Raw genomic sequence first — 13,752 nt, 5'->3', positions numbered from 1 at the left:
TAAGGCTCTGGGCTTAATCCCCAGAAGAAGAAGAAACAAACAAACAAAAAAACAACAACAAAAACCAAAATAGCGACAAGCCTGACACAGAATCAACACAGGAGACAGATCTGGCTGTACACTCAGGGGTCAGGGGCATATGTATCAAACGTTCTTTCTGTACTGATGGGGGCCCTGGGCTGAGCAGATGGTGCTGCTGGGTAGAGAAGAACAGGCTGCTGTGTCCTTGACAGGGAAGCAGAAAGGACAGCTGGGTCCTGTGGCCAGGCTGCAGACCAGGCCCCATCTGCTCTCCTACTGGCTTGGAGCAAAATGACCATACCCAGGGGGTGGCAAGGGCAAGACCTGTCTTTAGTGGTCTCCCTTGCCCGGGTGTACTCCCCATACGGTTAAGAGGATAGTGCTCCTATCTTCTGGTCCAGCTCCCTTCCAAACAGTTTGGGACCAGAAGGGGGCACCCTAAATGACTGCTCTGAAACCCTACTGGCTTCAGTTGCGGTGCTGGCCCCAGCTGTGATGGTGGCCCTCTAGGATGGGAGGGGCTTGAGGGAGACCATTCCTGGGATGTTTCTAGGTGGGTGTGTCTGCTGAGGCTTCCTGAGGAGCCCTTAACCTGCCCTAGGAATGCAGGGGGAACACACACCCCACCCTCTACCACTTTGGTCCCTCAGCAGGGGACATGCTAAGAGGAGGAAAGGACCCTCAGGGTAGAAAGGAATTTTGCCTCAGAGGGATGAGCCAAACTGGAGGTTGTAGTGGGTGAGCCTACACTTCAGTGAAACCCACACAGCGTGGAGTATACGCTCATATCCCTGCTGTAATCCCATGGAGAGGTGAGAAGCTGCACAGGGAGGGACTCCAAGCTCCTCCTGCTAGGTCTGGCTTAGCACTGGCCCAGGTCCCGATTCTGGATGGAAACATCTTGACAGCAGACCACACCAGTAGTTATAATTCTTTTGTTTTTCCTACCAGGGATTAAACCCTGGGCCACATCCCCAGCCCTTTTAATTTTTGGAATTTTGAGACAGGGTCTCACTAAGGAGTTTAGGGCCTCACTAAGTTGCTGAGGCTGGCTTTGAACTTGGGATCTTCCTGCCTCAGCCTTCCAAGCTGCTGGGATTACAGGCATGTGCCACTATGTCAGGACAATTGCAGTCTTTTTCCAGTAGTCCAGAGACTTGTTTATTCAAGTTCAGCTACCCACTTGCTTGGTAATTCTGGCTACTCACATAGCTTCTTGGTGCTGTATATTCTTCATCGTAATAGCAAACTAGTGCTTAGAATACCCCAGGGACCTCACCCCAAGCTCATGGGCGGAACCATCACCATCACTCTCAAGAGAACAGACACTCACATAGGTTAGTGTGAGGGAGGTTAGCTGGCAGGCCCTGCCCCTGAGGGAAACATCAGGGTCTGGGTCTTCCTCATGGGGGTCAGGAGCACAGTAACACTCAGCTTGTCCATTCAGAGATTGGCGTTGGCCACTGGCCTATGGCCAAAGGGGGTAGGAATAACAGCCTCAAAAGCCGCTATCTACCTCTGGTTGTGGCAGAGTGGATGCCTTACACAGCACCGCCTGGAAGGAAATTGAATCTGCAAGGTCCAGTCCAACCACCACACTGCATTTGCTTCCTGCAAACCACAAAGGCCTGGGGTCTGTGGAGACGGAGCCCCTCACTGTGAGGGCTGTGGCTAAACCACTGAGACTCCTACCAGGACTTAGGTTGGCACAGTCTGGGCAGCCCTAAGACAGAGAGAGAAGGTGGAATCTGGCCCTCACCTCCCAGTGCCAGTGCCCTCTCCCCTGCTGCAGTAGTATATTTCTGGTGCCATGACCAGAAAAGGCAGACATAGCACCCCTGAGGACAGGCAGGGGTAGGAAGCACATCTGGGCTCCAAATGGAAAGCAGTGTATGCTGGTCGCTGTTCACCCTTCCACCCACCACCACACAATGGCGCACCTGGGCCTCAGACAGCATGACATCTTGGATGATGGGTGGACCTCGGGGCTCGCCATTCTCTAGACGCACATAGGTGACCTGGTAGCCTCGAATCTGGCCATGCTGCTTGCTGGGGATAGGCAGCTTCCAGGAGACATGCACGGCAGTGGAGTTCAGCGGCTCCACCTCCACCTTCCTTGGTGGCCCACTGGGCACTGGGGGCCAAGTAGAAAAGGAAGTCAGACCTGGTTGTACTGATCTTGGCTCAGGTGGGCACAGCAAACTCCAGGGCCTTGCCTCTGCACCCCTCTCTCCCAGGAAAAGACCTAATGTCATTTCCTTAGGGCGTCTATCCTGGTGAAGAATCCACTCCCTGCCACAGGGAGGAGCCAACCCCTCTGGCAGGGCTACCTCATTTGGGAGGAGAGAAGATGTGAGGGAATAGGTGGAGGTGAGGCACCAGGCCTTTAGCTATCTCAAAGTCAGCACAACCTGTACCAACTCTTCCTGGGCCTCCACATTATGCCAATGTCCAGCCAAGCTTGAGTTACGCTGACTCTACTTTGAGAGTCTTTTGCAGCAATCTTCCTAGTTTTGACCTCTTGAATCTTAGGTGGGCCTGCTTCTCCTACCATAGTATTTTAAAGACTTCAGATGCTCTGGGGAAAGCCCAAAATTTGGGACTTAGGCATGGGTTGTCTCATCAGCTACATTTCCCCAGTGTGGGCCACAAAGTTTGTACCAGGAGACAAGCATCTGCAGGGGCTTGAAAAGGAAAGGCCCTGGGTGCTTGGTAGGTGGTGTCTGAGGCACTGTGCCTCCCCTCCCCCGCCCTTCCTCCTGCCACCACCACCTACCGTCCTCGTCGGTGCGCACCAGCACCGGGCTGCTCTCCGGGCCAGGGCCCACATCTGTGTGTGCCCGCACCCACACCCGGTACTCCGTCCACTTCTCCAGGCCCACCAGGTCCCAGCTGAAATGCTCACGGCTGATGCCATCCACCACATGTCGCCCGCGGTCCTCGCCGTCCACCGCCTCATAAGCCACGGAGTACTGCGTGATAATGCCGTTGCGGCTGTTCGCTGGCGGTGGGACCCAACTTACCCGGACCGTGGTGGAACCCGTGCTCACACATGTCACCTTCTGGGGAGGGGCGGAGGGGGCTGGGGAAGACAAATGGGAGGAAAGCAGGCAGATGGAGGGTGGGGAATCACAGGCATGGTGACCAAGTCATAGTGGATGGGAGACTCACCCTGACAGGCTACTTCAGGGCCATCATGGGGGTCCCTCTAGACAGACTGCCACATTGTCAAGAGGACAGCCTGACTCTCTTTGAACTATGATGGGCTCTCTCCTGTCTCACTCACACAGTGTCTCACACATGCATATGGAGTTCTAACAGCGTCTGTCCCATACATATGCTGTCTGCACAACACATGCACAGTGTGCATCAGAATACGGAGAATTCAGCTCCGGTCTTGCAGAAGGCCAGCAGCCCCTGGGGTTTAGAGAAAAAGTACCTAGTGGAGGTGCTGTCACCCGACAGGTTCCTTGGGGTTCAGGAGGCAGATGTGTCCATGACATGCCCAGTTACATTTCCAGATCGTATGTCCACTGAGGAAACTGCTGCCAATGCAGAGGCTTCCTCTCTATCTCAAGTTCTGTCACCACCCCTGTGTCTGGGTGACTTTAGCAGCTCCTTGACTCACTGGCTCCAGAGCCCCTTATCTCTAGGGCTTTCCTCTCCCCTGCATGGCTATGGCCCTGCCTTGTACATCGCCAGGGCTGGGAAGGACCCTACCTCCAAACTTCTATCTTCCCCTGCAGACCCCACCTCTTGTTCCAGCTTAGCTGTCCCCAGGCCCCCAGCATGACTCTTCAGCCCTCAGACCACCATCCATCTACTGCCATCCTTTTTTTTTTTTTAAAAGAGAAAGTGAGAGAGAGAGAGAATTTTTTAAATATTTATTTTTTTTTTAGATTTTGGCGGACACAACATCTTTGTTTGTATGTGGTACTGAGGATCAAACCGGGGCCACATGCATGCCAGGCGAGCGCGCTACCGCTTGAGCCACATCCCCAGCCCCCCACTGCCATCCTTGCTGCCCTTATTATCCAGCTTCAACTCCAAGGTCACCAGCTCACCACTCTCACCAATATCCCAAACTCTCTCACTTCCTCATCTTTCCATCTCGACCCGGCCCACACCAAGCTGTAAGAGGACAACTCTTTGCCTTCTCTGAGGCAGCACCAGAGCAGATAAAACAAACAAAAAAACCACCTCTCCACGGAGGCTGCTGCCCAGGAGCCTGTCCCTAGTGGTCTCCCTGAGGACCTCTGTGCTGCTTGCTGGTGTCTATTCTCTATGGGCTCACTCTGCTACTTGGCATGGGACCCAATCAACGTTCTCCACACACCCCAAACCTTTAGCCCCATTTGCCTGCCAGCATGTGACCATGCCTTCCATTAGCAGCTCCTGTCATTTCTTGCTACCAGAGCCACCCACCTATGTGCATTTGCACCTATTTTTTCATGCCACACTGAGGCCATGGTCTCCCATCACCCATGTCTGCCCTTACTTTCCCTCCATCTCCTGAGACTCCACCTACCCTTCTTTTACTAAGCTTCCTATTTTGTTCTATTGATTCTCTCCCAATAATATTTAAATATGCTTGAAATTTTCCCATCTTAAAAGAAGACATCATCCTCAGTGCACAGCCTCCTCTGGCTACCACGGTCCCCCTCATTGCTGAGCTTCCTGACAGCATCTGAGCTTGCTGTCCTACTTCCTCACCTCCCACACAGTCCTCACAATGCCACAACTTTCATCCAGGCCCACTCTTCCACACCACCAGATCCAGCAGGAAGGCCTGCGTTCCTTTTCCTGGCCACTCCATAGCAGCCTCTGGTTTACCGCTTGAAACTTCCTTTTCTTGTAATCTCCAAACCACTTCTCTCTAGATTTCCTCCCACTTCCGTCTTTCAGGTCCTCTTCCATCCCAGGACCGGCCATGTACCCCAACTTGGCTAGCATGTGGCATCTTGAACTTGGATGTCTGAAACCAGACATACTCTTCAAACCTGGTCTGTCCATTTGCTATTCCGGTGGTGGCACTCTTCTTGTAGGACTCTCAAACCAGTAATAAGATGAACCTCTGCTTCCCTTTCCCTCAACCCCCCCTCATGTTATTCATTATCAAATCCGGGCCAGCTGGCACCCCAGAGATCTCTCTAATCTGCCACACCACCTCATCTGAGCCCCTTTACCTTCTGCCTAGACTACTGCAAAACCTCCTAAGTGGTCTTCTGCTTCATCTCAATCTGTCTTGTCCATTCTCATAGAGCCAGAGCCAGTCCTCTGTCCCTAGGGCTGGACTGCTATGGCTCTAGCAGCCACTCTGGCTACAATAGTCTCCTGCTCATCCTTGATCATCTGCCCTCCCGGTTTCCCAGCCTGTCGGCTGCCATGCTCACTGCTCCTGCTCCCCAGCTGGCTCCCACCTTTGTCTGCACTATGCCTGGGGCCTGGACCCCAGCAGCACTTAGACGCTTCTAGTATGAATCTACGATCACAAGGTCACAGTCAGCCTCTGGACATCACTGGTTGTTATGTACAGTCCCACATCATAAAGACTTCACAGACACTGCGTATTTATGGTCATTACATGTGGTCACTAAGTCCCATGGTGCCCAGCCAGTCACACCCACTGCCATCTTATCAAATAGAAAGCCTTGACACAGTGGCCCATTCTTGTTGGGTGAACACAGATAGAGTTACACACATGCTATCTCAGTCTGTCATCTAGAGAGCTCCAGAGACCCTCAGACATGGTCACAGGGTCACCACGGAGTCACAGGGAGCCACATCCAGGATATACTGACATACATAAAGGGGCTGCACAGCCAGATGGTCAGGTGGTATCTCACATGCAGTCACACTGTCAGAGTCTCACACAGGCAGAATACAATAAAACATAATGCCAATCAGTTGTCATGGGAATGTTGTGGTCCCACACATAGACATGGGGGCACATTCTGTCTCTAAAACACATTGTCACAGACCTGTCCCCAAGTGCAGTAGGCTCAGAGGTATTATACAGCTCATGGTAACTCTCATGGTGAGGTTATGAGGAAGGGGATGGGGTGGATGAGATGTGGGGACATAGGGAGGGAAGACAGCAACCAAAACAAGTCTGGGACATGGTTGGCCCACCAAGTCACTAGTGTGACCCAGTGTGAGCGGGATGGAGGATGGAGTGAGTCACAGACATAGAACTTACCTGGGTTGGGTGAGGGGGTACAGGGGCAGGTGAGGGTCAAAAGGCTGGGCAGGGAGCAGGGGGAACAGCCACCACCTGGATACAGACTAAGGGCACTTACCTGTCTCATTCTTGGGGTCCAGACTTAAGAGCCCAGACCAGAGTTATGTGCTAGACCCATCATAGTAGACCACCCACCTGATCAAGAGGGAAGGGTATGTGTGTTGTGTGCCCCCCAGCAAGAGGTGACAGGCAGTAATCTCAGAAGACACTTACTGGACTGTGCTGTGCGGGCCTCTATGGTGGGGGTGAAGACGCCCACACCCACATCTGAGCGGGCAGCCAGCTGGAAGCGGTACAGCGTGTCGGGCTTCAGGTCCTCTAAAGTGTAGGAGGAGGTGGGGTCGAAGGTCACCTTGTGCTGGAAGAGCAGGGAGCACTCACTGACTGTTCTGACCTCCAAGGCCAGATGCTGCTCCCCACGCAGGCTGCAACCTGCACCTGGGGACACACTGTGGCTTCAGGACTGGCTCCACACAGGTCATGTGGACCCTACAAGAAAAGCATGGCTGGCCCATGCCACCAGTGCCTCACAGACATGGGCCACATGACGCCAAGGAAATGTCTGAGCTGTGTCAAGGTCATTTGAGTCACAGAGCCTAGGAGATCCAATGGCAGACTTGAAGCACAGGGATGGCAAAGCCTACAGAACCACACAGGCAGTGTGAGTCAAAACTCCAAGGAGAAACCCTAGAGGATATGCTCATGTGAGCCACAGAACCCAAAAAATCTTGCCTGGGTGAGCCAATTAGACTCCCTGACCAGGAGGAGCCCCCTCCACCCTGTGCCCTTCCCAGCCTTGTGGCTCACCTGCTGGCCTTCATTCTCTGCTGCCCAGTATACCAGCTCATATTTGATGATCCGCTCCTGCGGGGGCAGCAGCCATGAAAGCTGGATCCTGGTGTCCGATTCAGCCTCAGCCTGGAAGTCCGCGGGCTGTGCAGGCACTGCAACACCCCACCCCAGGCACTGTCAGCCTCGCTGCACCCCCAACAGCACGGGCGCCCAGGAAAGCAAGCTTCACTCTCACACTCTTGTCCTGCATCCCAAGTGACCACATATCTATGGAATAGGGCACCTTTACCCACTCCCAGCCGCACAGCCTGTCACAGTCCCAGCTCACCCCACCTCTGCAGTGGGCTGTCCAGTCAGCAGACACCCCAACCTACCTCCCTGTTGCGTCTTGACCTGGATGGTGGGGCTGGGTGGGCCATCACCCACGGCAGTAAAGGCGAGCACACGCAGGCTGTAGGTGATGCCAGGCAGCAGGCTGCCCACAGTGGTGAGGAGCCCTGCATCAGTATTGTGCTTGTGCCAGGCACTCAGGGGGCGGCGGGAGTCTGGAGTATAATAGACACGGTATCCGCGCACCAGGCCGTTCGGCTCCTCAGGTGGCTCCCACTGCACCAGCATGGTGCTGGCGCTCAGCATGCGGGCCTGCACACGACGTGGAGGACTGGAGGGTGCCTGCTCACCCGTGCGTGCCCGCACGGCCTCACTCGGTGGCCCTCGCCCGATGCTGTTCACCGCCAACACACGAAAGGCATATTCTGAGAAAGGGCTGAGGCCACCAATGCTGTAGCGGGTGGTGGCTACACCATCCACCTCCTGGAAGGGGCCTTCTGTGCCAGTGGCACGGTACTGGATGCCGTAGTATGATACAGGCTCTGAGTTCCCAGAGTCCCAGGTCAGGGTGACACTGGTGGCAGTTGTCTCTGTGACCATAAGATCAATCGGAGGCTTCGGCAAAGCTGGGGACAAAGCAGATGACTCAGGGCTGCCTAAGGTTGTGACCCCAGGAACCAATCATAACCTTGGGCATCATCTAAGACCACCTAGTATGGACACCAGAATATATCCCACTTTGAATAATGGCCTGAAAAGCTCACAATGACCTCTGAGGGCACCTAGTTAGGGACCATAACTAGGCCTGTTAGTGCTCCCAGGGCTTGGGGTCATTTAGTATGTAACATGTCATGCCTGAGACTCATACTCACTGCAGTCCCATATAGGCCCCCCCAATTCACCTAACAAACAGACCCAGAGGTGACAAGGGGACTCTAAAGTTGCCCGTGGATGAAAAGCATCCAGACCAGGTAGCAGAGCTTTGCCTCTGAGCTCACCTGCACACACCAGTGGCAAGTATGTGTGACAGAAGGAGGGCAGGGGAGATTATCCTGAGTGATGGAGCCACTAGCCCTAACAGACCCCATGCCCTAGTTTAAATATGTCCCAGGTCCACACTTTCAATGAATAGATGATACCCACCAAGGCCAGCATTGCTCTGGAGCCACTATGCCATGCTGCTGCAGCCTTGCTCTCATGGAGCTTACATTCCAGTGAGAGAACTATCAAGCTGGCAGCCAATAGGCCCTGGGGGACCACAGTGAGGATCCTGATCTATATATCCTGAGAGCAATGGAAGCCACTGAAAGCTCTCTCTCTTTTTTTAAAAGCAAACGACATGGAGCTAGGGTACAGCTTGGTGGTAAAGCACTTGCCTAGCATGCACAGTGTCCTGACTCCAAAAGAGGGAGGATAATAAGATACTGGTTTATATCTTTAAAAAACACACACAAGGGCTGAGGTTATGGTACCGAGGTAGAGTGCTTGCCTTGCATGTGTGAGGCACTGGGTTAGATCCTCAGCACCACATAAAAACAAATAAAATAAAGGTCCATCAACAACTAAAAAAACCCAAGTCACAGAATAGAGAATGGATCAGAGAAGAAGCAAATAATAGACCAAGCAGGAATCCCTTACATAAGTGTTATATACATGTTACATACATGTGTCTGTGCCCAATGCCCCAGGCAGAGTGAACCCACTCCTTGCTGCTTAGCTACCATTTCTATAACCTTCTTGCTGGGAATGTTTGATTCCAGGGTATGTAGTGGTTATGGAGGTGGGCTGTAGATTTAGACCACCACAACTGACATTCCTGTGCTGTCTGCTCCTCCTGTTTGACCCTAGGCAAATGACATAGCCTCTCTGTGCTTCAATTTTCTCACTTATAAAACTAGGATAATAAGAGCATCTATCTCTCAGAGCAATTAAAAAACAAAGCAAAATAAAATGCTTACTAGCATGATCCTGCCACCCAGGTACTCAAGGCATGCTAGCTATTCTCATTCAGATTATAGATAACAGAAATCCCTCCTACTTCCCAGAACCCAGAAGACTCCATGGCTAGGGCACTCAGGAAATGGTAATGCCATCTAAAGCCCTGGATGTTTCCCCAGAAGCCAGCTCATACTCACCTGTCACAGACACCAGGGTCTCCTAGAGTCCTCTGCAACAAGGCAGGGCACTAGCCACCAGAGCATCCATTACACTCACCTTTCACTGTGACCTGGGCTGTGGCTTCAATCATGCCCAGCGAGGAGATGGCCACACAGGTGTAGTTGGCAGAGCGCACAACATTGCTGAGCTCCAGCACGTTGCGGCCGACAGGCATCTCATCCTCCTTGGTGAGCTCTTCGGCCCCCATCATCCACTTCACATAAGGCATGGGTGCACCCACCGCAACACAAGTCAGGTTCACACTGCCACCTGGCATCACCTCCTGGCTGCTAGGAGGGATGGAGAAACGAGGAGCCACACGGCGCACTGCGGGAGGAGGGAGAGAGGCACTCACAGGCCAGGCAGGACACGAGGGTGGATGAAAGGGCAGGGGCCCCTCATCCAGGAAGTCCCCCTTGTCAGAGCCAAGCCCACACTCAGAAACAGGAGGGGTGCCATCACTGGGCCCTGGCTCGCCATCTCCCACAGTGCATTGGGGCTAGAGGTAGCCCTGCTCTCAGGGACCGTCTGGAACACAATATCCTAATGAGAGCTCTCACAACCAAGCTCCTGTTTTACAGCCTGGGAAACCGAGGCCCAGAAAAGTCTTGTCTGCCCAGGGTCACACATAGGTTTAGCACAAGGTCCAGACCTGGCCAGGGCCATGACTCAGGCTGTCCCTCAGTGGCTGCCCCTGCTTGCTCCTGACCCACCTCCCCATGTGTCTCCAGGGGGAGTGGCTGGGACACCAGTGAGAGAAATGCAGGCTCTGGGATGAGGGTCCTTGGAGCATGGCTGGGGGAGGGCAGAGGGTCAGTCTGGGAGTAACATGGCCTCCTTCTATGTAGTCACTGCCTCCACCTCCAGGCTGTGGCCCAAGAGGAAGAGAAGAGGAAGTGAATGACCACCTGCTAGGCCTTGGCTGTGCTTAAGGTACAGCCTGGGACCCAAGAAGAAGGGTTGCCTCTCAGTAGGGCTAGGCCAGGGCAAGGGGCTGGGGCGGGCCAGGGACGTGGTCCGCGGGCAGGATGGGCATGACGATGGCAGTAACATGATGAAGGCGCCAAACAGATGGCTCTCTGCGCCAGTGAACAAGGGTCTCAAGGGGGAGGGTGACTGTGCCTGGCCACCACCTCCAGCCTTGGACTCCCCTGGCCAGAAGCTGTTTTGAGCTTCTGAGTCCAGGATGCATCCTGGAACCACCCCCGAAGTCGCAAGCTTGGCAGACATTCAGAGCATGCAGAGAGAGGGAAGACAGACAAGACTTAGCCATGCACGGCATGCTTGGCATGCAGACAGGTCGTGCAGCTGGTGGGCAGAGGCTTGGGTGTGTCCTATATGGGCACCCTTACACACAGGGTTGGAGAAGGCAGGCAGTGAGGCTAAGGGACTCAAGGGTACTACTTAAGAGTGCTGGCCTCTGAGGATCCTTCTGGAGATCCCAGGCATGCAGAGGACCCGGGGTAGCACATCAGGAGCACCTCACCCAGCCCCAGACCACAGAATCCAAGCTGAAAGCTACTGCAGAGATCACCAGATCCCACCTCTGACCTCACAGGGTTCAAAACTGAAACCCAGAACCAAGATGTTCAGCAAGTCACCAGGTCCTGTTAATGCTGCTGCTTAAAATATCTTTCAAATCTATTTATTTCTGTCCAAATACATGGGTAACTGCCACCACCAAATCCAAGCCACTACTCTCTCCCCTCTGGGTAACTGTAGTGGAGTCTTCACTGATCCACCTGCCATGTCATTTTCTGCCTGCCTTCAACTGGCCCTTCACAGACAGGAAAGCATGAATTGTCCACTCCCCTGCCAAGTTCCTGCATGGTTCCTCAATGTTCCTCTACTAGGGGACAAGAAGATCTTGCTCGGCACCTGGTTCAACTCCTCCCATAGCATGCCTCAATCGGAGTCCTCCAGATAGAACCACAACACCAGCAGTTCTCTGAGCAGGCCCTGATGATCAGTTCATGGGCTGAGTCTGTCTCCAGGCTCACGTGGAGTTTCTGGGTGTCTTGCAGATATCCAGAGTTCTTCCTTCTCCCAGAATCAGCAATATTATATTCCTGTTTCCGGTGCTGAGATTCAAACCCAGGGCTTCACATGTGCTAGACAAGCACTCTACCACTGAGCTCCACCCCTAGCCCCACTCTCATTTTCCACAGGTGAGCCATCTCAGCTCCTATCTGTGGCACACGAAGTGTATGGCCCAGATCTGCTTAATAAGAAACAGTGTTTGGACGTTTGTATAAATTGTCAGCAGACTCTCTCTCTACAAGGGTAGCTAAGCTTGGAGAGGCCAGGACCACCTTTCTCAACACACAGGAGTATTTATTGGAGAACAAAGAAGTCAGCAGCAAGAATAAAGCTAAGAGAAAGGCCTGACCAAACTGTTCATGAACACCTGGCTCCAGCCCTGTCCAACATCAAATCTACTCTTTTTTTTTTTTTTTTTTTTAAAGTTTTTCAACACCAGAGACTCCCTGTTCTGTTTTTGGTATAAGTTGTTTTTTGTCATCTGTTCTAATGCTGGGAGTCCACACTGATGACGACGACACCATGTTACAGACACAGTAGTTCTCAGGGCAAACAGGTGGGTCTAGGGCGTGGCTGGCAATGTGCCTCACAGCAACACACAGTCTCCTTTCAGCACGTCCTTCAACTGGCACAAGGTGAGGCCAGAAGACAGACAGAACTGTCGCCAGCCTGGGGTGCAGGCACTCCCTGGGCTCCAGAGCCAGCCCCAGGGGCGGGTGCTGGAAGGTGAGGCACAGACAGGGAGGATTGTGTGCAGGCCAGGCCCAGGCCTGCCAAGGAAGGGAGGGGTCCAGCCCAGAGGAGTAGCTAAGGCTGACCAGGTCTCTGTCCTCCTGGCCAGTATCTGTCCCATCTCCTCCTGCTGAGGGGCATGAAAACAGGTTTGAGGAGAAGCTACTTGAGCACTAGTGTGCGGAGAGGGTCCCATGTCGCCACGTTCTGATTATGGACAAGAGGATAGACAACACTAACACTTGAAGGGGCATGCCTACCTTTATATATGTAGTAAGAGTAGGTTTTTGTTGTGAAAAGCTCACACCCTTTAGAGCCCTGGCTGACAGGCCTGAAAAGAGGCCCAGAAGGTTATGGGGAGAAGCTTCAGGATTAGCCAAGGCTGGCAAGAGGCGCCTCTAGCTGGCATGAGAGTGGAGCTTCTACAGCCTGTGCCAGGGGAGAGGTTATGGCTGAAAGTTCGACTCTGGTCAGTGGTAGAATCCTGAAGCCAGATTGGGTCCTTGGATGCTGAAACCAAAAGCTCCAAAAAAAGAAAGTAGGGCCTTGGCCAATAAACCTTGGGCGGGAACCTAAACAGCCTGGACACTTGAATGGACTTTAACCCCAATTAGTCCCAGGAGGATGAGGTCTTCAGGCCAAATGCAGACCTTGTAAACTGGCCCTGGACATTGTGTCAATCTCCTGGGCCTCTCTTTCAAAAGCTTCCAACTCCATCCACTGTCAGAAAATTGATTCCCTGAAGGAAATAACACTACAAATGGTTTTGTTTTTATTTTCCCCCTCCTGGATGCAGGTAATAGGAAAAACTTCAAGATGAGGGTGAGGTTGGATATGACCCTTAGGTGATTCCTAGCACCAAGCAAGAGGCCCCTAGGAGTACCACCTCCACTCTCTTAGGGGCACCAGGTTCTGGTCACATACAAGGAATCCTGGAGTGCGGTTTCCTGGAGCTCAGACATCTCATCCCACGTGTTGGGAGAGGTCAGCATGTCCACAGAGGTAAGGGTAGGGAAAAGAGGGGCAAGAGACAACCTCCTGGTATCCCAAGTGGCAACGGGGCCCTGGGTCCTAGACCTGCTCAGATAGCCACCCCCGTGCCAACAGCCAGGAGAGGCTGATGCCTCACTGCAGCAACCCCACCATTCTCCTCCTGCTGTCACAAGCACAAGGCCTCCAAAGAGGCAGGACTCACCCTGGACTCAGTCTATTGACAGAAGCAACAGCAGGGAAGGAAAAACTGGAGCTGGGAAAAATGCACTTAGGGTCTAATCTCAGGCTCCAACAATGCTGGTCTATTACTGTTCCCCGTGCATCCTTAGTGCTGACATTTTATAGACAATTTCCAAAACAGGGCCCTGCCATTTCTGGATTATATTTCAGATGTAACTTTTAAGTCTAATTATTTGCACTGACAACCCCCTATAATAGGGCGGTGC

The 13,752-nt window shown here is 53.1% G+C and overlaps 1 protein-coding gene across 15 annotated transcripts in view; it reads right to left on the bottom strand.

The window, feature by feature from the left end:
- Ptprf (protein tyrosine phosphatase receptor type F) overlaps positions 1 to 13,752 on the bottom strand; it is an 83,635-nt gene that overhangs the window by 21,801 nt on the left and 48,082 nt on the right. For 11 of the 15 annotated variants that reach the window (XM_078026097.1, XM_078026101.1, XM_078026106.1 and 8 more), the window contains 6 exons: positions 9,599 to 9,868; positions 7,429 to 8,010; positions 7,070 to 7,206; positions 6,476 to 6,620; positions 2,798 to 3,103; positions 1,962 to 2,155 (listed from right to left, as the gene is read on the bottom strand). In XM_078026097.1, the coding sequence (XP_077882223.1) occupies positions 1,962 to 2,155; positions 2,798 to 3,103; positions 6,476 to 6,620; positions 7,070 to 7,206; positions 7,429 to 8,010; positions 9,599 to 9,868 (1,634 nt within the window). The remainder of the gene's footprint in view (positions 1 to 1,961; positions 2,156 to 2,797; positions 3,104 to 6,475; positions 6,621 to 7,069; positions 7,207 to 7,428; positions 8,011 to 9,598; positions 9,869 to 13,752) is intronic. The other 4 variants (XM_078026105.1, XM_078026109.1, XM_078026110.1 and 1 more) reach the window with 1 other exon arrangement.

Source organism: Ictidomys tridecemlineatus, chromosome 11 (genome assembly GCF_052094955.1).
Source record: "Ictidomys tridecemlineatus isolate mIctTri1 chromosome 11, mIctTri1.hap1, whole genome shotgun sequence".
Classification (NCBI taxonomy): Eukaryota; Metazoa; Chordata; class Mammalia; order Rodentia; family Sciuridae; genus Ictidomys; species Ictidomys tridecemlineatus.
Note: the sequence above shows the minus strand (reverse complement) of the source record. Positions and strands in the feature narration are given on the sequence as shown.